Source organism: Lethenteron reissneri, chromosome 37 (assembly GCF_015708825.2).
Source record: "Lethenteron reissneri isolate LAM-NWPU_2019-01 chromosome 37, ASM1570882v1, whole genome shotgun sequence".
NCBI lineage: Eukaryota > Metazoa > Chordata > Hyperoartia > Petromyzontiformes > Petromyzontidae > Lethenteron > Lethenteron reissneri.
The window spans coordinates 8171459-8197768 of NC_083815.1; the positions used below are offsets into that span (position 1 = coordinate 8171459).

Genomic DNA, 26310 nt, shown 5'->3' on the forward strand with positions numbered 1-26310 from the left:
ATACCAGACTTTTCCTTTTCACAGCCTAGGAAACTTAGATCAGATCATAACTTAGGTAATTTCCACATTGTTGCTTTTAATCCAAAAATTTAAATGTCAACTTAAAAGCTAAGACGTAAAAATTCTATTGATATTTTGGATAAATTGTGGATCGTACCTTTGAATAAAAGTCACGATATACATCAACAGAGGCAGTTTTAGTGCGCATTTACTTTCACGCATGATAAATGCCGGAGGATTGCTTGAACCCACTGCTGAAATTTGGGTGTCTTCCAAGCCAATGAAAGAAAAAAAACTAAATTGCCTTTAAACCTTGTTTATTTACTTTCATGTAGCGATGACATTTGACCCCAGTCTGGGCATAAATAAAAATCCTGCTTCACATCTTGCCAACATAATCCTTAAGGGGGCTATATAGCTGTTTAATTGAGATGCGATGAGAAATAAATATATACCAGCGCAGGAATTTATCTACGTGTTTTTTTCGTGTTTGTTCTCCTCTGAATTACATTATAATTAATTAGAAATTGAATAGGCCTGTGACCAAATCTCTATGAATGTCAGATCTCAGGAGCTAAGCGTGCTTGAGACTGGGTATTGTTTGGAAGTGTAATCACCGTGTACAAAAGGCAGTGTGGTTGGCTACGTACGGTGCTAAAGAACTTCAACATACATAAATAAATATACGTTGTGTGGGCATTAGAGGGCACATTCGTCAACCTGAACTGACCAGCATGGTGAAGAATGGTCTAATAACTCGCACAGCCCACAGGACATGGAGGAGGCCCTCATTTGACAGTGAAATGACAAATTCATATACGTGTAGCCTGTGCATATCTTAACTGTGCTATGAGTGCCATGCAAGGAGACGAATACATTTCCCATTCTCACCTCTCATCGTGAGCAGTGCAACATTACCTCATGTCAGAATGCTCTCTGGAAGACGATATAGCAGACATAGTCCTAAAACCCTTCAACAGGGGAGGTGCACCTTTTATATGCCCCGAAGAGGGCAATCATCACGTGGCACCCAAACAGAATGATTCAGTCCTCAGAAGTAGAACGAGGCGAAATTACTTGAAGTGAAATGGCAAATTTAACGAGATGGGGGCATTTGTGCGAACATTGGCGACCGGGCTGACGCCGTCGAATTGCTGAAACTCAAGAAGCCAGTTTCATGACAAGTGGCTGCCCACATTCTGCACCGAGGACCTGAGCGATGCCAGATCGTGGTGGCTCTGATGCAGCTTGAGGCCGACGCCCCCTGAGAGCCACGCAGCCACTTCTCGGTGCACGGCATTTCTCAAAGACCCAGCAGCGTGTGCAGGGCAAGCTGCTTGGCTCTCAAATTACAACTCCACCCGCTGAAGTCAGCTCTGATAGAAATCACCGCTTTTTTGCATTCCAATGGATCAATCACTGGCCTCATTTGTTGATTTAAATTAAGTGCTTTCTCCCCCAATGCCTGTGATTGTGCACAACGGGAGAGCGTGTGCGATAAGCAATAACTGTGGTGCCGTGATGCCAATTTGGCATTGTCAGCATGTCAAAAAAGAAAGGCACTTCATGCATATTAAAGTCAATGGAAGGTTCTTTTGGTGGTATAAAAGCACAAATCAAACGCACCTCATGACTTGCCATACATTAGCGCTTCCTTGGAACATAACCGGAACAAATATATATGATAAGCTAATCATTTGGGGTGAATAAGCGGCGGCACCTCGAAATTTGAACCTGGCAACCTGAGTTTGATTCACAACCATGGTTAACATGAATGGCGCGTGATGTCTGAACTGGTCTTGGGTCACTCTATAAACCAATCTGCGGTCTTTTAGCATCAAGACGCTGCTGGATGGAGGCTCCAAGAGCATTTTCTGCCCAAACTTTACCCTGCTTGTTCATGTGGTTGGAAAAGAGGCACCCGGGACCGGATCAGATATCAATCGCTCACCATAACTGGGAATCACATTGAGGTTACCAGTTTTATAGTGCACAGTACGTCATGGTAATTGATTTAAAGAAACAGAATTAACTGCACTATTGGATGTCAATCAAAGGGAAACATTTCCCTGCTCAAAATAGTTTTGTATGTATGTTGAACTTCTTTTGCACCATACGCAGCCACTATGATAATCAGAGGTATACAACAAACAAAATACAATGAACAGTCCTAAAGAAATTAGTTTAAAATCTAAATTTAAAAGTGCATACCTCCAGTGGCTTCCTAATGTTGGAAGGAAGAGCGTTCCAGACGGCCGCAGAAGCGCATCTGAAAGCGTCTGATGCAGTGACCATCTTCGTTTGATAGCACGTATTCAGTACCACTTAAGTCTGCTGGTGGCCCGAGATAAAATTGTCAGCAATTATAAATCCTAAGTGGGACCAGTCTCCAGAACAACCAATGATGAGTTGATCATGTGATCAACTTCATCACAATAGTCGGCTGACGCAACCAGATCCAGAAGTGTGATCTTCAGATCGGTTGGTTATGAGTCAAGCGGTCTGCCATCGAAATTTACAAGCTTGCATCAGTTGTGCGTGCGTGAGAAAATAAAAAAAGATACTTTAGTTCGTTCGGTATTGCCGTATGTTCGCTCTCGAATCAGGCGACATCTTGATAGGCATACACATACCACTTAGTTCAGGCACCCTGAGAACCACGTGTTGTTAAAACCTGCATGTGCGATGTGATTCACCCTGGTGCCACTATCTTGAACAGAGGGGAAAAGGTTAGCTCCATCTATTAGTGCCAAGCACTGGCTCGTTACATAGCTGGGGTCAGGCTACGTTCCAAGTCCCTCGAATATCAAATCCTGCACTTCAAGGCATGGCAGACTTGAAAGAAAGAAAAACTTTATCGGCCTAACGATGCCCCATGGTCAAATCAACATGCTTTGCTACTTCTAAACTTCACGCAAAAGCCTTCTTCAAGGGCAATTAGTGGCGGGAACGTGAACTCCATTGATTTGCAGGAAGCCCAAACATTTTTTTAAAATCTCAAATTATTTCAGCACAAAGATGCTGAAATCCGACCCAAGCGTCGGATCGGGGAGGCGGTGAGGTTACGCCGCATCGATATTCGCAGCGTAAATGCCTCCGGCTCAGGCTTTCCAGCTGTTCGAGTTTGAGCCTTGCTCTATATGCATAGGTCACCCTCCCCTGTTCATCGTGATAAGCTGCCGATATGTGCGAGTAGGCGAACCTGTTGAGGCGATGCACAATGGCCCCGGTCGTTTCTGATTACTATCGCAGTACATACGGGTTTTAGATACTGTTGTCTAGTATGCTGTTTGCAAAAACATTTTTTACATGTACAAAAATTAACCGTGACGAGTTAGTATTAAATTGGTGCTTTGAGATAAATTAAATGTGCCCTTAAGCTAAGCTGATTATAATTTTAAAATTAGTTTACTCTTCAATGTGAATGCATAAAAATGGATCTTCATTATATTTTGATATCCAGAATAAATTAATGTCAAGGTCAAGAGGCCGTCAAGGCCAATGAGATTGATGCTACGGCGTTTTCCCATCACTTCCTTCCTTTGCCAGGTCCCAAGCTGTTGCACGGCTCACATCTGACCCCCAAAGTTCCGCTCTAAAGAATCCAACCATCTGCTTAGGATCTTACACTTGGTCCCTCACCTCGAAGTGCCACTCCAGTACTCATCCATATGCACAATATGTCATTTCTTAATTTCACAGACTTTTCGAGATCCCACGTTGTAAAACGCTGTCTCAAAGTAGAAATCAAACTCTCTTTTGTTTCTACTTTCAGACAGAAATAGAGCCATTGCCCAAAAACGTTATCTTATTGTGTGCGACAGGAATGTAACGATTCACCAGCACCACAAACGTAACGAATTGCCACATTTCTGCGCCACTGTTTGATTTATTGGTCCATTCTTACGTCTCGTTTTTCCCCCCGTCTCGTTTGAATTGTTTTGTTCACGCAAATAGTCTCAGTGTGACAGTGGCATGGCACTTTATTAGAATGTGCATCGATCGTAAATAATCTGTGATACACATTTCGCGAGCGTAATAACCAATTTATAATCCGCAATTTAATAGTTGGGCTAAGTGATGAAATGATCTAGCCAGATTTATGCCATGAGACCTGCCACCGCCATCATATCATCTGCAAAAGCCTACTACTGTATGTTTTGTCAATTTATAAACTGTGCACGTAATTAGTTGCTTGATTTGAAGCTTTCGTGACTGCAGTAATCTATACTCTTTGTATCTTTCGGTAAAGTCACGTAGGTATTATTTAGTTTTATACCTACGTGATTTTACTGAAAGAACCAAAGAGTATAGTTACTTGGCTCGCATATTAAAGGTATAAGATGCAGTCCGACCCAATGGTCTCCATGAGAAGGAGCTCTGGAAGGCCCCTCGAGATTATTTGGCCTACTCTTCCAAGCCAGCCAGAATTCTTGGAAGCGAAGACGATGCCTACACTGTCATCCAACATAGGAAACCTGTCAATCGACTGTGGTGTGACCCGCTTATACCGTTGGGTGGACAGGGGCGTGTGGGGCATTCAAGAAACTTGCCCCATCGTTTCAGCTACCGCGCCGGGAGATCGAACCGGCGACCTCTGGGTCGTAGGTCCGGTGCACTCACCATTATCACCGAGGCAGTATCCTCGCCACGTGCATAGCATATTCCATCGACAAAAATAAAGTGTTTACGAACGATGATGACTGTGAAGTTTTCTTCCCCCCCCCACATCTTTAATCATGCACTCGTGCAAGTGCGATTGTGAACTTGTGATATGCGAGCCTCTGCGTGTTGCGCTGCCCTATAGCATGTGCGTGCCTGTCTGCTTGCGTGCGTGCTTGCGTGCAGGAGACCCAGCGCTTCCTGATTGATGACCTACATGATATCATGCTGCCTGACGGTCTATGCAGCTCCCATCCAATCTCCCAGGAGGTGTCCCAGCCAGAGGACATCTCAAGGGTCTTTGACTGGATCGCTTACAAGAAGGCCAGTGACTCGATGGAATTTCGATGACAATTTTTAAAAAATATCCGTCTCAGTGTTTGTTGACTGCATGCACACTCACGCACACGCATTGCTGAATTGGACTGAAGGGATGTGCTTCGTTGGGTTTTTTCTGGGGATTTCTTCTCGGCACTTATGACAAATCAGTGCAGTTTAATTTAGTTCAGAGAGGCGACAATGTGTCTGGACATCGGGGACATGCGACGATGATTGGCGAGATTCACACGTGCTTCTGGTCCAATTGCATCACTATTACACGAATGGGATGATAATTAGTTCTGCAAGGGGGCAGACAGAATTCTGTGCACATATAAATTAGAAATATGTTTTCAATGAATGGCATGCACACATACACAGTGCTGTGGTTAGTATGGTATTCTAAAACAATTTGAATTTTCCACCAAACCGAGATTTTTCACAATTCACAAAACACCTCACATACGAAGTAAATAACAGAAACATATACATATATGATGTTACTTATTCGTGCAAACGCTGTTTAAACACTGTCCGAATGTCAATGGGTTTGAATAGAAGTATACAATTGAAAAATAACTAACTAGTAAGTCCTTCTTTCAAGTTACTTTTTTTTCTGCTCAGTTCTGCAAAATTCATAATGTTTTTAAAGTCTGTCATAAGCTACATTAATTAAAGCCATCGCACGTATTGGCAAGCACCACGATAGCTTGTTAATTTTAACGACTGAGATTGTCTTCATGGAATGTTGGATGATGTATAGATTTTATTTTTGCTACCAATCGCTGACCTCAACTTAGAAAACCTGGTACCTGAACCATAGTGTACATTGGCGTATCGCTTCTGCGGCACAAACCACCGCATAAAGAGTTACTAATAGGGGTTTTCCCCTTTTTTTGGCAATAAAACTGACACCTTTTGCAAGGAATCATGTTAACATTAACCACAATATTTGCAGTCAAATGCAAACAAACAACAATACTCTGATAATTTATGCATTGTCCTTGAAACTGATTGGTCCACACCAGAGACAGCTTTTCTTAGAGCCTAGTCTCAAATGGTGTTAGACCAGATGACGCCAAAAGGCGCACAATCAGTTTCAAGGACAATGCATAAATTATCAGAGTATTGTTTTTGTTTGCATTTGACTGCAAGTATTGTGGTTAATGTTAACATGATTCCTTACAAAAGGTGTCAGTTTTGTTGCCAATAAAAAGGGGAAAAACCCTATTAGTATATTTTGGTCAATCAGTGGAAGAAAACGAGACGTCTTCAATACAGGAATGAATCTAATGGGAGGTAACTGCAATCAGATGTGCTCATTCCAATAGGCGCTACCACTCCACCACGAGGTTCGTCCATCGACTATCTCCCCTTAACAGCACGTCCTGCCCAAACCCACCTACTTTTTTTTCAAAGTTCGTATGATCATGTCTAAGTTGTATTTATTCTCGGATCTACACGATATTGTTTCAGTTCGTCGATGTGATTTTGATTTTTCAACGTGCATATCCCCACACTTAAATTTCGATTGAAAGCTTTCGTGACTGCAGGAATTCATCTTCTTGGTTCTTTCGGTAAAGTCACGTAGAAGGGAAGTAATAAAATAATAAAAATAAAACATCATAAAATAATTCTCACGACGTTTCGGCCACAACGCAAGCAGCCGTCCTCAGGTGAAGAACAGGTCTGTCGGAAAGACAACATCTGAAAGACAGCGTCATTATTTTATTATGTGAGAATTCTTTTATTATGTTTTATTTTTATTATTTTATTATTTCCCTTCTACGTTACTTTACGGAAAGAACCAAGAAGATGAATACCCCCACACTTCTTTGTGTAATGTCTAGTTTTGTGAGTGTCCACGTTTCCGATCTGTATGTCGTAGCGGGTAATGTGAATTGATTGAAGACTTTTCACTTTAGGCACGAATGCACTCCATCTTGCTCCCGCTCACCTCAATGTCTTCATTTCTATCCTGTTTCACCTTCAATGTTAACACAACAGCATATTTGTCTCAGTCATTTATTGACAACAATTGCTTTAGATTAATGCTCTCTTGTGTTTTCCAGCTTTGTCCGAACTCATTGCCCGTGACTTTTGTTTTGTATCTTTAGGCCAACTTTGCAACGTTCTTTTAGAATTAATTTTAATCAGTTTCTGTACTTTATTTCCGTTGGTTGTTATAATAACTACGTGTTAAGATAACTATGTTTTCTGAAAATTTGAGACGGTCACTACTATCTCCTATTATATGAATGTTTTTATTTCTCCAATCTAATTTTTGGAAAAACATTTTCCTTATGCCACTGTGATTAGCCTCGGTAAGATAACGTCTCCTTGTCTGCCTCCTCTTCTGATTTACAGTTACTTCATGCAATCTCATTGTAGCTGTTTCACCATGATAAAATATATTTGGTAATTTCTATATATTTTTGTTCTTTCTGGCCTTGGTTTTTAAGGACCTAGATAACATCAGTTTTTACTAACTGAAAAGCCTTTTCATAGTCTACAAAATGTAGTAATAATGGTATTTGCTTTTAATTGTTATATTTTTACAAATAATGCCTGATTGATATATGCAGTCCATGAATTGTTGCCTCTAAATTTTCCATTATTTGGTTCTCTGTGATTTTAAAGAACAGTGTGTATGTTTGTGATAAAACAAAAATGAGTCTATTTTGTAAAATCAGCTTAGTCTTCCTCTTTTAATAGAAATATACAAGGCATTGCTGCACTGTTGAGGTTTTCATACTCTTTGGTTCTATCGGTAAAGTCACGTAGGTAGAAAAATAAAACAAAATAAAAAATAATATATCACGACGTTAAAGAAGCAAAGAGTATGGATTCATGCAGTCACAAAAGCTTAAAATCAAGATTGTTGAGGTTTTCTTTCTTGGTAAATAAGTCAGATAAAGTTGCCCTATCAGCTGCTCCTGCTCCATTAATGATGGCCACAGTTGTTCTATCTAGTCTGAGAGATTTTTTCCCCATTGTTCATCCTGCAAAGGGCAGCCGATATTTCTGCAAGTGTGACACCTGGGACATCCGGTGTATATCATTTTGTTTTGCTATCGAGATCTGCATAGAATGCCTCCTATGTGTTTTTTTAGTTCTCTCTCTATCATGCGTAATGGTTCCATATTGCTCTTTAAGAGCCGCTACTTGCATGCCAGGGGGAAAAAATCATTTTGTCAACCTTTTGCCTTCTAAATACCATGATGTCGATTTGTTGAAATGTCAAGGTTTTTTTTCCTTCCAAGATGGCATCTCCATTGCAGGGATTTAAAACTAAAATGTTGTTTTACTCAAATCCATTCGAGACAGGGTTTACAGAATACACATATACTGTAGACATATAGTACATGTTCAGTTATGCAGTTGCTTTTTAATGACAGAATATACTTTTAACGCTTTCAGCAATTGTTTTTATATATTCCACTAATTGTAACTATTTAAATATAATGATCATGTGGTTAATAATAAAAAGGCTGGGACTATATCAGCCATATTTAAACAGGCAGAGAACAAGTCGTGTTAATTATTTATCCACGTGAATGCTTGGATAGTGAAGGTTACTATCAAACACCAAACACAATGAACGCAGGCAAATGAATGAATCATATTAACATATGTTAGCGTTTGAATTTAGTATTCGTTCGTATTTAAGCCTAAAGTTTTTTTGTTTTGCCAAATTGTGAAACAGATTAAAAATTTCGACTTAAAGCTTTCGTGACTGCAGGGATTCATCTTCTTGGTTCTTTCGGTAAAGTCATGTAGAAGGGAAATAATAAAATAAGAAAAATAAAACATAATAAAATAATTCTCAGGTGAAGAATGAGGACGGCTGCTTGCGTTGTAGCCGAAACGTCGTGAGAATTATTTTTTATGTTTTATTTTTATTATTTTATTATTTCCCTTCTACGTGACTTTACCAAAAGAACCAAGAAGAGATTTCAAATTGTTTAGTTTGCACTTTCTTGCACATTGGCAATATTTTGAGTGGGTGGGTGAGTGGGTGGGTGGGTGGGTGAGTGAGAGGGTGGGTGAGTAGGTTGGGTGGGTGGGTGAGTGGGTGAGTGGGTGGGTGGGTGGGTGAGTGGGTGGGTGGGTGGGTGGGTGAGTGGGTGGGTGGGTGAGTGGGTGGGTGGGTGGGTGAGTGGGTGAGTGAGTGGGTGAGTGAGTGAGGTGGGTGAGGTGAGTGAGTGGGTGGGTGAGTGAGTGAGTGAGGGTTGGGTTGGTGAGTGGGTAGGTGAGTGGGTGGGTGCGTGAGTGCGTGAGTGAGTAGGTGGGTGAGTAGGTGGGTGAGTGAGTGAGTGGGTGGGTGAGTAGGTGGGTGAGTGCGTGAGTGAATGGGTGGGTGGGTGGGTGAGTGGGTGGGTGGGTGAGTGAGTGAGTGGGTGGGTGAGTAGGTGGGTGAGTGAGTGAGTGGGTGGGTGAGTAGGTGGGCGAGTGGGTGGGTGGGTGGGTGAGTGGGTGAGTGGGTGGGTGGGTGGGTGAGTGGGTGGGTGAGTTTTGTGTATCTAATTGCCTGCAATGTTCATCTGAATGGCAGACAGATTTATAATGACAGTTTTTTTAAGTGATCAGCCCACACATAGCAAAGGCTCATACACATTACACAGCTATTAAAAAGAAATTCATTTAAATACATTTTTTTGCGATAATCAATGAAAAGCAACGAACCAGGCTATAAGTTTGGGTCATTTATTTAAATTTGGTTGTTCACTTAGATTGACAATGGGGGAGCCATCATCTTTCACCGGATAGACAATGAGCGATTATGGCAATGATGATGATGCATTAACCATTAGAGTATCGATTAAATAATTTTTTTTATTAATTCATGTATACCAAAAACTATCGTTTATAAATGTATAAATATGTTTAACATGTTTTGAATTGCATGCAACCGTTTGTGTGTGACACTTATTTCGCGATAAGTGTTACAAAGTTAATTTGAATGCTTTATGCCGTTTGAATATTTAGCGTTGCTTGTTTAAATGTTTTATTTGGCCCTGAGTTGGCAGTGCTATAAACAAACAAACGTTAAAGGGAAAAAAAATGCGCAGCACATTCGACAAATGATGTTTAAGGTGGCAAGAGTTGTCCTCGTAGCAGGAAAGCAATCTACTTTTTTTACAGCCGAAAGTGTTGATTCATGGAATTTTGTGCATGAATGTTATATCTGCAGGGCGCTGCTTTGATTCGAATGCTGGCCAACTTCATGGGGAAAGCTTCCTTTAAAAAAGGATTACAAGTGAGTGTCACATTTACGGTGATGATCCTATCTTTCTTGGCGCTCATCCAAATCTTTGAAATAATTTCACCTTTCAAATCTTTACGTGTAATCTCTGGTCAAAATCTATTATTTATTCTATTCCATTTTTTTTTTACTTTTCAAGCAATTCTAAAAAAGTAAAATAAATAAAAACTACTTCTCTTTATCTAGGTCACTTGAAATTGAATTTTTGGTAAGAAAGGGATTAACCTCCTTTCCCGTGACAGCATCAGAGGACCATACAGGCTGCCTGAATTGGAATTCTCTATATAATTCTATCGGTCTATACGACTCTCCCTTTGCGAGCTATTTTTTTTAATCCTTAGGTGCTCAGTCAACCGTGTATTTTATGCAGGTTACAGAACTGTGGTAGGATTGAAAAAATAGAGAGAGAGAAAAAAAAACCCTAAAATACCAAAGCTTGATTTAATTCAGCCCTGTTTTTTTCAAGAGTGGATAAGAGATATAACAATTTTCTCAACAGGCAGAGCAATCCACTGGATGATTTCATACTTTGTTAAATTATTCCCAGGGTTAGCTTTTAAAATAAAATCATGGATCATTATCTTCTATTTAAAATACACGAATGCTGGCAATGATACAAAGTTCACGATTTCTGGATAGATTTAAAAACAAGAGGAACCAATATTATCAGATCGAATTTGATGGAATATATATTTTTCTTAATTGCACGGTTTTGATTCCCAATGTAACATAGTTGACACAGAATCTAACTATAATTACAGTATTTGTAATGAAATACCAATAATTGTGTTATTCCTTTGCTTTCGTATGCAATCGAATTTCCCTCTATTAAACCGAGTAACACAAAACCGATGAACTGTATTTCCAAAAAAACACATAACACGCAGCATGATCTTTCCCTCTTACAGCCATTGCACAATGCAAACACACGCAGTGGTGGTGTGATATGTTGCTAATGTAGTATTTGTGTGTGTGTGCTCGCTTGTTTATTTTTCGCTATTGTGCCTGGCAGAACTACCTGAAGACTTACATGTTTGGGAATGCAGGAAGGGATGATTTGTGGAACACCCTTTCCAAGGTACAGTGCTTTGTTCTGCTAAGTCAATTTGGCTGAGAAGCTGTCACCGCACGGTGAGGGAGGACTTTCAGGCTCATACGGCTCAATGTGGCTTTGTGATCAATGCGCCGCCACGATAAATCTGACAGCTGAGAGTCACCGTGGTGCCGTGGAGGTGTGTCCACTTAAAAGGAAGTGGTGTAAAGACAAGGTATGGTGCCTGTCCCTTGACACGCCGTTGACTAAAATGAACTGTCATTCCCCACAACGCTTGTGGCTTTTCCCACAGCACGTATCGCGGTCAATAGAAATTATCCAGGATTCATATTCTTAGGTTTTTTCGGTAAAGTCACGGAGGTAAAAAATTACAATTAATAAAAGTAAAATAAAAATCTAAATCACGACGTTTCGGAGACAACACAAGCTTCCGTCTTCAGGTGGAACCGTCACAGCATGCTTGCTGTATCAAGTAAATGAGAGATTCCAAGAGATACTACCCCGTATATATACTGGTTGAGGGGGGGGGGATGGGCCAGGAACGGCCCCCTTTTTATTATTATGGTAAGGTGCGGCTTGAGACTACGGCTAGTCTACATAACAAAGGACTGAGCCTTTATTATGGTATCCAGGATTGTGTTATAAAGCAGATTAATAAAATCCAGCCCTCCACATGCTATGTGTCAGTCGTTGGAGGTTGTTTGACCATACTTCGCCACACTGGTCAGTGAGGATTGGTAATTGGTGGGGGAGGAGTTGAAGTGGTTCGGTTATCAGTTGCCACTGATGCTAGCCACGCCTGGGAATTTGACTCAGGTCAATCGGTTCATCGCGCAGCACGCCAACCACCTTAATACCCCTCCCACTCCGAGTATTCTCTCATAATTGTAACAACAAAAAGAAATACGTGGGAAAATACAACAAATTAATTAGGCAGAGCAGTGCAATAAGTAATTATGTTGTATTGTTAAGGAAACTAAATGCTGCTATATAATTGTATTGCCAGACAATAACCTCATATTGAACTCGACAAGACATGAAAGGGTTACACAAAATTATATTATGTTCCAAATAAACAACATACGTCATTCGTGTGATTGCCGTGGAGTTTTTTTTTTTTACAAACATTACCACACCATGACGTGATCAGTGCATAACATCTCGTGACATTAATATGAGCACGCTCCAAAGTTCAAAACATTTCTTTGCGTCAGATACATTAAATATTCCCGCTGGTAAATCATACTTGATATCACAATTCACGACAGACGAGATCTAGCAAATAAAAATACCGAATCATGTAGAAATAACTTGCGTAATATTTTTCAAACGGTTGAGAAAATCTTGAGCAAAACTGTCAGAAAATGCCGCAGCATGGAGAGACCAACTTTACGCTTTTATTATCGCCTTACAAAAATAAACTGATAAAAATGTGAAATGCAATTACAGAGTTAAGGGAAACTGATGTTGCCGATAATCGTCGTATCGGGAAGTTGAAAGTCAGGTGGGAGTAAGAGGCCTACGTGAGTTAAAAGCCCTTTTTGTCTGTTGAGCTGCAAAAGCGAGCAGCAGGGTCACATATCTGCACCTAAAACTGATTGTGGCTGATGACATCATTTTTGTTAGCACCAGGACACAGGAGGCATTTTACCCCCCGCGTTGGCCTCTTAACCCACCCTACCCTAAAATCGTACCATATTGTGGTACACGATGTCACGGCAAACCTAGATTGCGCCTCCTAATATTCTTTTTCCTCAGGTCTCCCGGCAGAATGGAGATACGCACAACATCCGCGAGGTGATGGATATTTGGACTCTTCAAATGGGATACCCGGTGGTCACGATCAACAGAGATGCTGGGCCAGATTGCAAACTCCGGATCTCTCAAGAGCACTTTCTGTACAGTGCTGATGTCAACGCCAACTGTCAAAACGACTCGCTGTGAGTTTTATCGCACGGCTCCATGGCCACGGTCTGCTGATGAGTCTGGGCCAGGTCCAAACTAGTCCAGGGTTTAAATTTCGATTTAAAGCTTTCGTGACTGCAGGGATTCATCCTCTTGGTTCTTTCGGTAAAGTCACGTAGAATGGAAATAATAAAATAATAAAAATAAAACATAATAAAATAATTCTCACGACCTTTCGGCCACAACGAATTCGGACTCTTGTCTTCTCGACAGACCTATTCTTCACCTGAGGACGGCTGCTTGCGTTGTGGCCGAAACGTCGTGAGAATTATTTTATTGTGTTTTATTTTTATTATTTTATTATTTCCATTCTACGTGACTTTACCGAAAGAACCAAGAAGATAGTCCAGGGTTTGTCATATTTAAACTACTGCTACTGGGGTATATTGGGCCAGACGGGCCATTGGTGATTGGTCAAATGATTAAATGTTGTTGCATTTTGGCAATTAGATGAGAGTTAACACCATGACCTATTTATTTCTAGTTTTGTGATTTATTTTACATTTACAATGTGTAACGTATTTACACTATATACTGGAAACAGTTCTGATATAAGCACACTTGGACTTGCTCCCAATGAGTTGTCTCATATCTAGTTTCTACTGTATATATAGATTCATTTACTCATGTATAACTTTTACTTACTTATCTGTTTGTGAGTTTAGTTTATATCTTGATTTGAATATTTCGTGACTGCAGGAATCCATACTCTTTGGTTCTTTCGGTAAAGTCACGTAGGTCTAAAATAAAATTATATGCAGAGAAAATTGTCAGTGTACCACTTGTGGCAGATCTAAAGCTTTCGTAAAAATGTTGGACTTCTCCTCTCAAGCTGAAGAGCATGTCACATATGGCAATGCTGCAAGAATTGCCGGGATGCCGTGGTGGCAATAATTGATCTCCCTCGCCTGGTATGCAGGAGATGGTGGGCTCAATCCTGAACCTGACGCTTGCATAATTTGAGTTTGCATGTTCTCTCTCCCAAAGATCACGTGCATTTTCTCCAGGTCCTCTGATTATCCCTTCACATTTAAAAAAAGAGTTTAGATTAATTGGTGCCTATAGATTCCCGAATATGATGAGCCACTTCGATGAGTTTTCATGTGTGGCCAGGTCGCCTCTGTAAATGAGCCTAATGGCTCAGTGGGCTTTAACTGGTAAATAAAACACAGTATCTTCTTGGTTCTTTCGGTAAAGTCACGTAGAAGGGAAGTAATAAAATAATAAAAATAAAACATAATTTTAATTTTATTATGTTTTATTTTTATTATTTTATTACTTCCCTTCTACGTGACTTTACCGAAATAACCAAGAAGATGAATCCCTGCAGTCACGAAAGCTTTAAATCAAAAATAAAACACAGTAGTTTAATCTTGATGTTTCATTATGATGTGGCTCCATTACAACATGGGAAACATGCGAGTGCCTGCGGGAAATTGGTTTTCTCGGTCCTCAGTTCAGAAATACAGCCAATTATATAAATTTGAAAATGAGTACTCTGAGAAAACCATAGCAATCCAAAAGAATACAACTTGAGAAAGTATTAATAATGAAAATCCCTTTTAGCAAAGGCTGCAGGGAAAGGCAAAGCTTAGTGTTTTTATGAATAATTATTCAATTGTATAGCATTATCCATGCTAATTACTGTATATATAAGGACTAAATCCCATATACAGCCACTACAAAGCATTTGAAAACCCCTCCTTCCAAGAAAAATCTAAAATGAATAAACAACTCTTTGGTTCTTTCGGTAAAGTCACGTAGAAAGAAAATCAATCAAATAATAGAATACGACGTTTCGATTGCAACACAAGCAATCGTCATCAGGTAGAAAAAACCTAGTGGACTTAGAAATACAATACAATCCAACACAGATAGTCGGCTAACACAACAGTCAGTACCTTACCAAGTTGATTACGTTCTTCCAAAGATTGCTAAATTTGAGAGAGAGACAAAACACAGACACGGGGACACACAGATAGACACACAAGCAGAGAGAGACAACCCAGAGAGAGAGACACACAACATAGACACACGTATTAATAAACAAATTGTATGAATGGCACCAAAACAAAAACAAAATCACAAATAACCAAACAAAGTTGTCACAACAGAGAAACAAAGAAGAAGAAACCTCAGTGATTAATTACACTGGTCAACACACTTTTTCTGGCATAAGGTATTTGAGATATCAAATATTGCATTTTCAATAAAAAAACGGCAGAAGAAAAATATTAAATAAATGTGGATATCTACATAAAATGATACTATAAACACACTATCCTAAAAATACAGCACCATATTTTAACACTAAAGCAGTCACTGACTCGCAACAACTTGCAATCATAAGTGACAGAGTTAATTTCGGGTAAAATCAATGAAAATGGGGTATGCCGATAGCATAAGAATGAGATGTGATAGAGCAAATCTGAGATCAGATTTGGAATCAGCACTCTGAAATTAGTCTAAAACAGCTGTAAAAGTCCAGACCAGAAAAAAATGCTTTTTTTTTACCAGTGTTATCGTTAAGGTTTTTGTTGTTGTTCGCTCAAAGTTCATAAGCATTAGATGGACCTCGTTGCATGGAGTCGTGCTTTTGTGTGACGGTGTTGCGGGTGAGAGCAAAGCGAGTATTTAATATGCGGCTCTCTCTAACGACCCGGCAATCCATTTGATGCTCCGTTTCTCACAGAGACCGTTTTCATATTCAGCGTTCAAATAATGAACTCCGCCGTGTAGCAATCACTTTTTTGTTGTTGTGTCCTCAGGTGGCAAATTCTTCTTACCTTATCAGCAGGAAACACTACAGGACTCTGGAAGCATGAAATGATTTGGATTACAAACCAGACGGGTAATGAATGTACATTCATATTGTATGAAGCACACATTTATACTTTTATATGTTGTGTGACAGCCAAATCAAGCTGGTTCACTTATTTTTGTTAATGGCATTCAAACAAAAAACCTGCAATAATGCATCACAGAAGGTGAATCGGGTCTTCTAAGACTGTCTGAAGTGTAAATGCACTTTGACTGGCCATCACATTTGTTGACAGGAATGTCTTTAAAAGCGTTGGAAGTCTTTGCAAAAAGTTAATGCAGAATTACCCTGCGTGGCTGAACACTTTATTCCATTGTGCAACTTCTTATGAGCTTACTTAACAAGCATTTTGGCGTTATTAGTCTGGTGCTATAATGCTATTTAAATTGGAATGCTATTTCAAGCAACTCAGCCATTTCAGCATCGCCCGTCGGGTGAAAAAGTTCGTCTATTGCATGTTGTGAATAGGCTCTGCCTGCGTGCAAGTGTGTGTGTGTGTCTTTGTTTGTGTGTGTGTCTGTGTGTGTTGGTGGGGGAGCGCTAGTGTAGCGGTTAGCGCGCTGCGCAACGAACTTGGCGACCCAGGTTCGACTCCCACTCACGGCCAACACCGGTGACGATGATTGAACCGGTCTTGGGCCTCCCCTAGGTCGACTCAGCCTAAAATGAGTACCTGGTGCAGTGTGTAAACATCGCTATTAGGGAGACAAAGGCGGCCGGGCGTGATGTTGACCACCCACCCCCTCGTGTACCGTGCCGGCCTTCATAGGTGCTCGCTAACAGCACTTGCCCCAACAGTCTGTTAAGGCTATGTGTGTTGGGGAAATAGTGGCATGGGTGGTTAGCATATGAACACCCTCGTCAACCTCACTTAATTTGAGTGGTGGGCAGCTGGTTTTTAAACCCTTTAACAGCATAACAATTTTCAAAGCTACTCCTAAGCCCTTTTTTAAATACAGGATTTTTATTTTTGCAATGTGTGCTTTGAAATTCGGCATACAGTAAAGGGTTTAAAAACCCCGGCAGCCTGCCGCTTAATTCTGTGGCATTGTGCCGTACTCTGATCTGAGCAGCTTCGAGTTAGATTCCAGACCAGGGTGCAACGCGAGTGTAGATTGGACATTGAACCTGACCTCATGCCTCCTCTACGTCAACTCAAGCTACAATTGTGTGGTGTGTGAATGCCATCAATAGAGAGATACAGTTTTGGATTTAACCCTTTCCCGTTCCGAGATGACTGCAAGCTGCAGGGTGGGTCCCGTTCACCGCTGAATCTCGGAACGTGCGAGCGATTCAGCGTTCATTTTATTTAGAGAAGCATAGCGCCGAGAACTGTATCGACACGTCCCACACTCTGTGATAGCTGGCGCTAAACTGTGCCACACACCCTCCTGCATGGCCTTGCGGGCACCTTGGTACGTCTTCCGACCTGAAGACGTCCCGATAAAGTTATTTTACTTTTTCTTTTGATTCCGTTTCGATGACGTACACATACGTAATCGGAATGGGAAAGGGTTAACATGTTACGCGCTAGATTATCCTCTCGTCTGCTATACCAGCTTTAATAGGTGCTTGCTAACAGGACTTTGGGGGATATTTTTCTTTGTGCGGTTCTAATTTTCCACGCATATTTAAAATCAATCAAACTTTACAATATACGTACAGGACATGATGTGGGTATTACGTAGCAATAATCGTACATCGATCTAACAGTGTGTGCATTCTCCTGTAATTATAATATAAATTAATGCCCCTTTGTTAATCCACTGCTGGATGAAGGCCTTCTCGCACCGTGTCAGTCACTGGGGATTGTTTCACCATATTTCACCGGGATGATCAGCGACAGTTATTGACGTGACCTCGGGGGGACCCCGGGCCAGGTCAGTTTTCACTCGCTACTGATTAGCCATCGCTGGGAATTGAACTCAGGTGGCCCAGGTTCGTAGAGAAGTGTGCGCGCCACCATCACTGCTCTGCCCCCCACCACTTTCTACTCACTGCTGCATGCGATAATGCAATTATGGACACGAGCATGAATGGAATTTCTGCGCGAATTTATGTCACCAGAATGTGTAACCATGAAGCACGTGATTGGTTCCGACTGGCTGCTGGGGAACATAAACCAGACGGGATACTTCCGTGTCAACTACGACCTCCAGAACTGGGAGCAACTCGTGAAGCAACTCACCACGGACCACAAAGTGAGACGCACGTGCGCGACATACACATATATTGTTACGGGTTTATCACCGCCTTTAGCACAATCGTGCTGTCAATGTTATGTCGGAATGTAGTATCCTTACCTTCGGAGTGACCCTTCTCTCACTGACATCTTAGGGGCCGTCCATAAATGACGTCACGCACCTGGGGGGGGGGGGGGTCAGATATTTGTGACGATGTGTGACGAGGGGGGGGGGGTGAGAAATGTGACGTCACATCAAAATGCGCAATTTTAAATAAATATAGACAACACGTTCCACTTAATTAAATAGACGTTTTAATAAATGTTTTCTTCTACAACATCAGAGTGCAGCGCCACATTAAACACGCACTACAATGACAATAGTTTAAAGCGATTTGAAGCATGTTTTTTTTTTTGGGGGGGGGGTGGGCAGAGCTTTGCGACGTCATATTTGAGGAGGGGTCTGACTTTTTGTGACGCCGTGTGACGATGGGGGGGGGGGGGGGTAAAAAATCGTCCAAAATCGCGTGACGTCATTTATGGACGGCCTCTAAATTGTACTGAATCACACGGATAATAGGTTCTGCTCCGTTACAATTGCAAGGTTTTTGTTGGTGCTCGTGTGCTCCCAGCCTGCCACGTGCAATGGGATGAGAGGATTCCCACGACCAAGGTCACAGAGCATCACACAATGTCAGAGAATGGACCCGGATTATGATGACCCTGAAGCAACTCGGAGATTCACGTTGCAGTCCTCCGGGATGATGATCTCTGTACTCTGTACATAGGTGGATTTATCGTGCGTCCTTAATGTTATTATACAATGGCCAAATGACAATGTACGAACATTTATAGTGAGTGATATTTGTACCTGTGCAGCCCTTTTTGTCAATCCGATGTTGAATGAAGGCTTCCTCTCACACCTTGTGGGTCATAGGGGTTATATATATATATATATATTTATATATATATATATTGTTTTACTATACTTCACCATGCTGGCTAATGCAAGTTGACAAAGGCAGGGAGCACAGGTGCGAGAGAGCATCGATTTAAAGTTCAACAACCCACTGGGAAAGGTGGTTACCCATCCGATAACTGTCCAGGTTAAATCCCGCTTAGCTTCTGAGATAGGATATGACCAGATGCATTCCATGTGATGTGTCTCCACTTATTACGCTGGTCAACAAAAAAAAAAAAAATTCTGGCCTGGACTTTTGCAGCTGTTTTAGACTCATTTCAGGGTGCTGATTCCAAATCTGATCTCAGATTTGCTCCATCACATCTCATTTTTAAATCCTTTATATTAAGTTCGCTTGCTTGCGTGCTTGCTTGCTTACGACCGTGCAAACCTTTCGGTCGTGTTTTAACCCACTTCCCGTGATCCAATCGAGCTGACATTTTGCACACAGACTCGTTGTGCGTGACAATTAATGTTCGTGAAAAAAATTTCCAAAATTTTACACTGTTTAGGGAAAACAAATTAAATATTTAATTACCAATTGTTTAATACTGCAATCATCTGACCCATAGGTGGCAGCCATCTCAAGCCAGAGGACGAGAGGACTTTAGCCGCCACGCATATAAAGGATTTAGAGTGAAAAACTTTGTTTTTACGGGTTATACTTATTATGCTATCGGCATACCCCATTTTCATTGATTTTACCATAAATTAACTCTGTCACTTATGATTGCAAGTTGTTGCGAGTCAGTGACTGCTTTAGTGTTAAAATATGGTGCTGTATTTTTAGGATAGTGTTTTTATAATATCATTTTTTGTAGATATCCACATTTATTTAATATTTTTCTTCTGCAGTTTTTATTAAAAATGCAACATTTGATATCTCAAATACCTGATGTGATAGACAAAAACTGATACCAGATTTGGAATCAGCACCCCAAAATTACCTTAAACCCGTTGGAATACCTTATGCCAGAAAAAGTGTGTTGACCAGTGTTATGATTCTAGTTTACCCAGGACAGACTCACTGAGTCTCAAGATTCTTTATCAGGAGAGTCCTGCAGAAAATTCGTAGTGGTGGGCAATGTTGCTAGGTTTTAATCCCAAATGAGTAATTTTCACGTACTCTTTTAGAATTTGTTGTGTTTGTGCAATACCAGTTACATTGCGTGTTGCTCTTCTAGCCACGGGAGGAAATCGGAGAAGCTGGAGGAAACCCATTCAGAACAGGGGGAGAACACACAGATGCCACACAGAGAAGCACCCGAGTTGGGGATCTAACCCAGGCCCTTCTTGCTGTGAGGCACAAGGGTTTACCACTGCGCCACCCTGGCACTCAATAGGGTGGGAGGGTGGTAAAGCACAATGACCTCACCGTCAACTCACGACACTGGAGGGCACAGTTTAAGCGCAGACAGCTGCCTGGATTCCAACCCAGGTGCCCCAGCGGTGCCAGCCCGGTGACCTGACCACGGAGTTACCTGGCCACTTCAAGGGCCGAGAGATTTACACATTTATTATGATTATTCTTTGTTTCTTCCAACAAAGCCTCAGTGAATCGTAGTGCTTTCATCACGAGTGATTTCTGTGCTCGTGAGAGGAAAAAAAACTGTTCACGGAGAAAATGTATACACAACAAAGGGGATAACGCTAAAAATATATAACACACATTGGGTCGCGAAAGAAATTCACGCGGTTTTCAATGTAATTGGTTTGGTTCTTTTTAAATTGTACTCGCTATCTTTCGTTTAGATTGTCTGTTCACCCGAGCCTTATGTTTTCTGTGACCAATGTGCAGCCTTGCAGCGAATGGACCTCCTAGGGTTGTTGTTTAAAAGGCGGAGCAGCGACAAAAGCCAAACGTGACTTTGGGGGCTACAAAAAAATAAACAGCCCAGGGGTAGCTGAGCCTTCACAGCACAATAGCATTCATGAGAGCAGCGGCTAGCATCGCATTGTGAAGCGTGACCTGTTTTTTAGCGCTAAACTCCGTAGCGCTTGGAAATTGATAAAACATTTCCTTGATAAGGTTCTTTTTTTAACCTGCATAAAATGGTGCGCCGTTTTATAAATTGGCCCTCTTTGATTGTGAGGTTTTTGTTGCCGTAGCACGATATCACTACGGGCGCTTTCGTTGCAAGATACTTGGCCCCGATTCGTGCATTGGCCGAACGCGGCTCCCCTTTCATCCGAATTGTGATGAAAAATCCGTCAATTTTCCCCGTTTACAAACGACGGGACGAATCGTCGGCACAACGTTTTGCAGCCATTTTTTTGCCAAAGGTGCAATTATGACCCCGCGGGGTGAGAACCGTTTCCGCACATCGTTCTTTTGGGTCGCATTGTTTGGCCGCTGAAATGAGCATTTTCTCTGCAATGGGAAGGATAATCCCAGTTGCGTATTACACATCGGGGCGATGCCGATGTGGCTCAGCGGTAGAGCGAGCGGCTCGCAATTGGAAGGTTGCGAGTCCAAATCCTGATTGGTGGTTGTGTGTCCGTCCATATTCTCTCTCCGGTCAAAAAAATAAGTACCACTTTGTGCGAAGGTCAATAGTGGTTGTCCTATGTATTAGACACTAATTTGTGCAAAAAATCACTTACACTTTTTCATCCCATGTATTTGCAGGAAACAGCGTTTCTGAACCTCAAAACTTTTATGAGGGTTTTGCACTATTGGGATGTTTGGCTAATTGTATTAATGAGTTTTGACACGTGGGAGGAAACTGGAAAGTCTGGAGAAAATGCACACTTACCAGGAAATTACACTCATAGCTGCGAACAAATAGACGAAATGTACTTGCTGTTCTACCCGCTCCTGGCCACCTCGCAGCCCCAGCGGGTTTGAGAGTTTCACACATCTGTGTGATCCCACCAAGCCTCACCTCCAAAGTACTGGATTACTTCGATGTGCCACGGCAACTTGGCTCAAATGCATAGGTATAGGATTGCTTTATTAATCGCTCATTGTTAGCAGGCTTGCGTACTCCCCACCACGAGTGTGAAATTGATCAGTCTCTGCCGCATACATGTTTCATAACCACGGCACCACTCGATCAGATGCCGTATGTATATATAGAATGATATATATATACACGTACAGGAATAAAATGTCTGTAATTATCAGAGCACACTGGCATTCGGTGAGTATCCGTTTTTTTTCTCTCACATGTCTGGGCCATGTCTCTGGGGTCTGGCTTGAATGCGTGTGTCTCCCCTGGTGCTGCTCGGGTGCCGATTCCTTGATGGATTGACAGCGCTTCTAAATCCCTGCGCACCACCGCCTTAGTGGACGGATTGTGGCACAAAGCCCCATATTTTAAGCCTGCGGTGTTTAACGACTTTGGGCTGTCCCGTCTCCAGGAGCCATATATCAGCATAAGATGGCGTTTGTCTGAGAGGCTGTCAAACAGGTCACAGTATTTATTCACGGGGTGACTGAATAGCCTCAGTTGAACACTAATGATGTAAGCGCGGCCATGCTAACTGCATGAAAGTAAAATAAAAACTCATCACGTTTCTAGTGTTTTTGTTTTTCCCTTTCCCCCCTCCAGATTTTGATAATAATTTCGAAAAACAAAGGTAATCAACGATCATTTAGGGAGTGGCGCTGTTGTGTAGAACCGTGGCGGCTTAGATGAAATCACGGCAAAGCCTTCTCGACAGTTATTGATCGGCCGTTCCTGTGACAGCGATAAGTCAACATTTGTCAGCTCCTTGTCAGAATCTGTCTGTATCTACTTGTAGCCATTCGGTCACTCGTTGACTTTAAGTGGTGCTCTGGCCACTCCGCAGACAGCTATGTCGTCCGCAAAATTGACCAACGTCTCATTTGACGATGTTTACTTGCGCAAACTTTGCTCGGCGGCCCACGGTTAAGGCCGCGCCATTTCGATCAATGTGAAATGTCCGCCTGCGCTCGGCGTATTGTGAACGATTCCTTCCCCCACACCTCCGGCGTATCGCGAACGATTCGAATGCAAACGTATGCATTTCATGAAACTCATTTGCGGCCATGTTTTTGTTGTTGTTTTATTATTATTACTGTTTATTTGATTAAATGCAAAGCTTGCCAGTCCAAAGTCTGCACAGTGCCATTGATGAAGAATTCGCACCAAAAGAGTGGGACAATCACACGGACCCCCCCCCTCCCCTCCCCCTGCCCGAGGGACGTCTGTGAAGGTGTTAGGATAAGAAGATAAGCATCAATCTATCATGTCCCGGTGTTTGCATCCTCCGAGGAAGTCACAAAGCCATTTTCGGTATGCTCTCGATACGCCGCAATAGCCCAGCCGTGCAATAAGGCTGCGCAGAGCCTTATCCTATTGAATGTTCTTGAAATGTCGTGGTTGTCAGCTCTGACCTCATGCCGGGCACCGTGAGATATGTACTGTTTTATTGGTAACCCCCCCCCCCCCCGAGCACGGGCTTGCCTTTCCCCGAAAGGTGTCACCTGAAAGAAAAAATAGAGGACTTCAATATATTTTAAAAGATAGGCGGGGTCGTTCACAAAAACCGGGGGGTTTCGCCGATCAAGATTGCATTTGTGTAAAATGTCAATTTACACGTTGAGATTTGCGTTGTTGTTTTTTTTCTTCTTTCTCCTTCGAAACAGATCTGAATTCGATTGTGTCTTTTGCACATAAGCACGTGGCAAGTGCACACCAGACACGTGCATGTACGTAGGTTGAACCTCTTTCGCACCGTACTTTGGCAACCGTGCTAATTGGATGTGTGGGGGGTGGGCAACATGCTTCAACTATATCTATACCTTTAGATTTTAAGCTTTCGTGACTACAAGGATTCATATTCTTAGGTTTTTTCGGTAAAGTCACATAGGTAAAAAATTAAATTAATAAAAGGACGGTTCCACCTGAAGACGGAGGCTTGTGTTGCTTCCGAAACGTCGTGATTTTTATTTTGTTTTATTTTACTTTTATTAATTTAATTTTTTACCTACGTGACTTTACCGAAAAAACCTAAGAATATATATCTATACCATGAAGCAGTCCCACAGCTACGATCCCGGCGAGTGGAGTTCGATTCCCCGGCCACGGCTAACATCAGTGGCGAGTGACGTCTGAACCGGCTCTGCTTTCTTCCTCGCCACCAACTTCCACTGGCCATTGTTGGTGAAATATCGCCAAACATTTCCATTCACCGACGCAGCATCGGGAGGGCGTTCGTCCAGCAGTGCATAGACAGAGGACTGTACATTTTTACTGTCCGTGAATATATTTCATGCTTGCATATGCACACAAAGACAAAGATCCCCCGTATAGCCTTAACAGACTGTAGGGGCAAGTGCTGTTAGCGAGCACCTATGAAGGCCGGAACGGCACACGAGGGGGTGGGTGGCCAGCACCACGCTCGACCGCCTTTGTCTCCCTAGTGGCGATGTTTACACACCGCACCAGGTACTCATTTCAGGCTTAGGGGAGGCCCAGGACCGGTTCAGATAATCGTCACTGGTGTTGGCCGTGAGCGGGAATCGAACCCGGGTCGCCAGGTTCATAGCGCAGTGCGCTAGCCGCTACACTACCGCTCCCCACGCACACATATGCACACACACACATATGCACACACACACATATGCACACAAAGACAAAGACACACATATATATCATCATAATCATTCTTGTGAAGTACCCACCTGCAGCGCTCGGAGATTAGTTTTAGAAAGTGGCAGAGCAAGTAGGCTGTCAGTGTATTATATTCTTAGGTGTGTCAGTATCTCCCTTTTTCCAGGAATGACAGTTTCCTCCCACATGAAAAATAAAGTGATTCAGTGAAACAATTTCCCTTTGCGAATAGCTTAAATATCTCGTAAACGTTCTGAAAAATAATTTGGAGACTCGGTATGCTCTTCTGGATACAGAAAGGACTTTTAACACAAATGCTAGCTCATATTCCACATACATTGTTTCAGGATTTTGAGTGGAATAGTGAGAATAGTTGTGCTGTGTATGCTCTACAATGTATATTTTGGGCCATACCGCGTGTTGTTTTTGGCATGATGTCCGACCTTTCGCTCCAACGTTGCCAAGAGCTTTCTCAGGAGCTGAATTGCGAAGTGTAACTTTGCTCGTTTGAACAAAGACCTTTGAAATTGGTGCCAGTCAATCGCGGGGTTGCTTGGGACTTGTCAAACTTAGCTGGCACCAACCACTGTGCCCGAACGCTCAAGGCTAGGCAGCCACCTGTCCAGCAAAAATTGACTCATCACCCGCTTATCGGCGGGTGCACATTCGCAGGCGTTGGAGGAGAAAACACTTAATTTAAATCAACCAATTAGTTCCCCCCCCTCCCCTCCCTCCCCCGATGGATCCATTGGAATGCAAAAAAGCGGTGATTTCTATCAGAGCTGACTTAAGCCGGTGGAGTTGTAATTTGAAAGCCACCCCAAGCTGCCCTGTACACGCTGGGTCTTGAGAAATGCGTTTCGCTTAGAGGTGGCTGAGATCCTGGATTCGAATCTGGGCAACCACCTGTCATTAAACTGGCATCTCAAGTGCAGCAGGTTCATGGTATCAGCCTGGTTACGAATGATGGCACAAAATAATCTCCCGTCGCGTTAAATTTGACATTCGACTCACCCAATTCGGTGGAATAAAACCTTGTTATCAAGCGTAAAGAGGAAAACGCCTCTGCTTGGTCATCCGCGACTGCACAAAGCAACCGTCCTATTGTGTCACTTGATGTTGCCTTATTATAGTTCGGAGAGTGAGACGTATCAGGTTGATTGCCATTTGACAAATATTCTTTGCAAGGAACATACAAAAGGTACACCACCTCGTGTGGATAAGTGGCTGTCAAAAGGAATTCAGAAGTAATTCATTGACGTCATATTCCGGGATTATTATATCACAAGGCCATTCACCGCTTTCTGAAAGAGTTTGGAGTTAAAACGTAATCAGCCGCTATGCAGGTTTTTTTTGCGGTTGTATCGTTTAGCTTTGTGGTGATTTTTTTGGTTGTGCCGCGTGTTATTTGCCATGCTGTCGGATGTTTCGCTGCACGTCCTGGGAGCTCATTGAGGAACTGAATGGGGCAGCTCAATGTTTCGCTTGATGATATTACA

The 26310-nt window shown here is 42.1% G+C and overlaps 1 protein-coding gene across 1 annotated transcript in view; it reads left to right on the forward strand.

Annotated features, from left to right (window-relative positions):
* TRHDE (thyrotropin releasing hormone degrading enzyme) overlaps positions 1 to 26310 on the forward strand; it is a 230742-nt gene that overhangs the window by 150830 nt on the left and 53602 nt on the right. Inside the window, 6 exon segments of the mRNA XM_061566705.1 lie at positions 4849 to 4986; positions 10175 to 10240; positions 11259 to 11324; positions 13059 to 13240; positions 16034 to 16116; positions 18154 to 18287. Coding sequence (XP_061422689.1) covers positions 4849 to 4986; positions 10175 to 10240; positions 11259 to 11324; positions 13059 to 13240; positions 16034 to 16116; positions 18154 to 18287 — 669 coding nt within the window.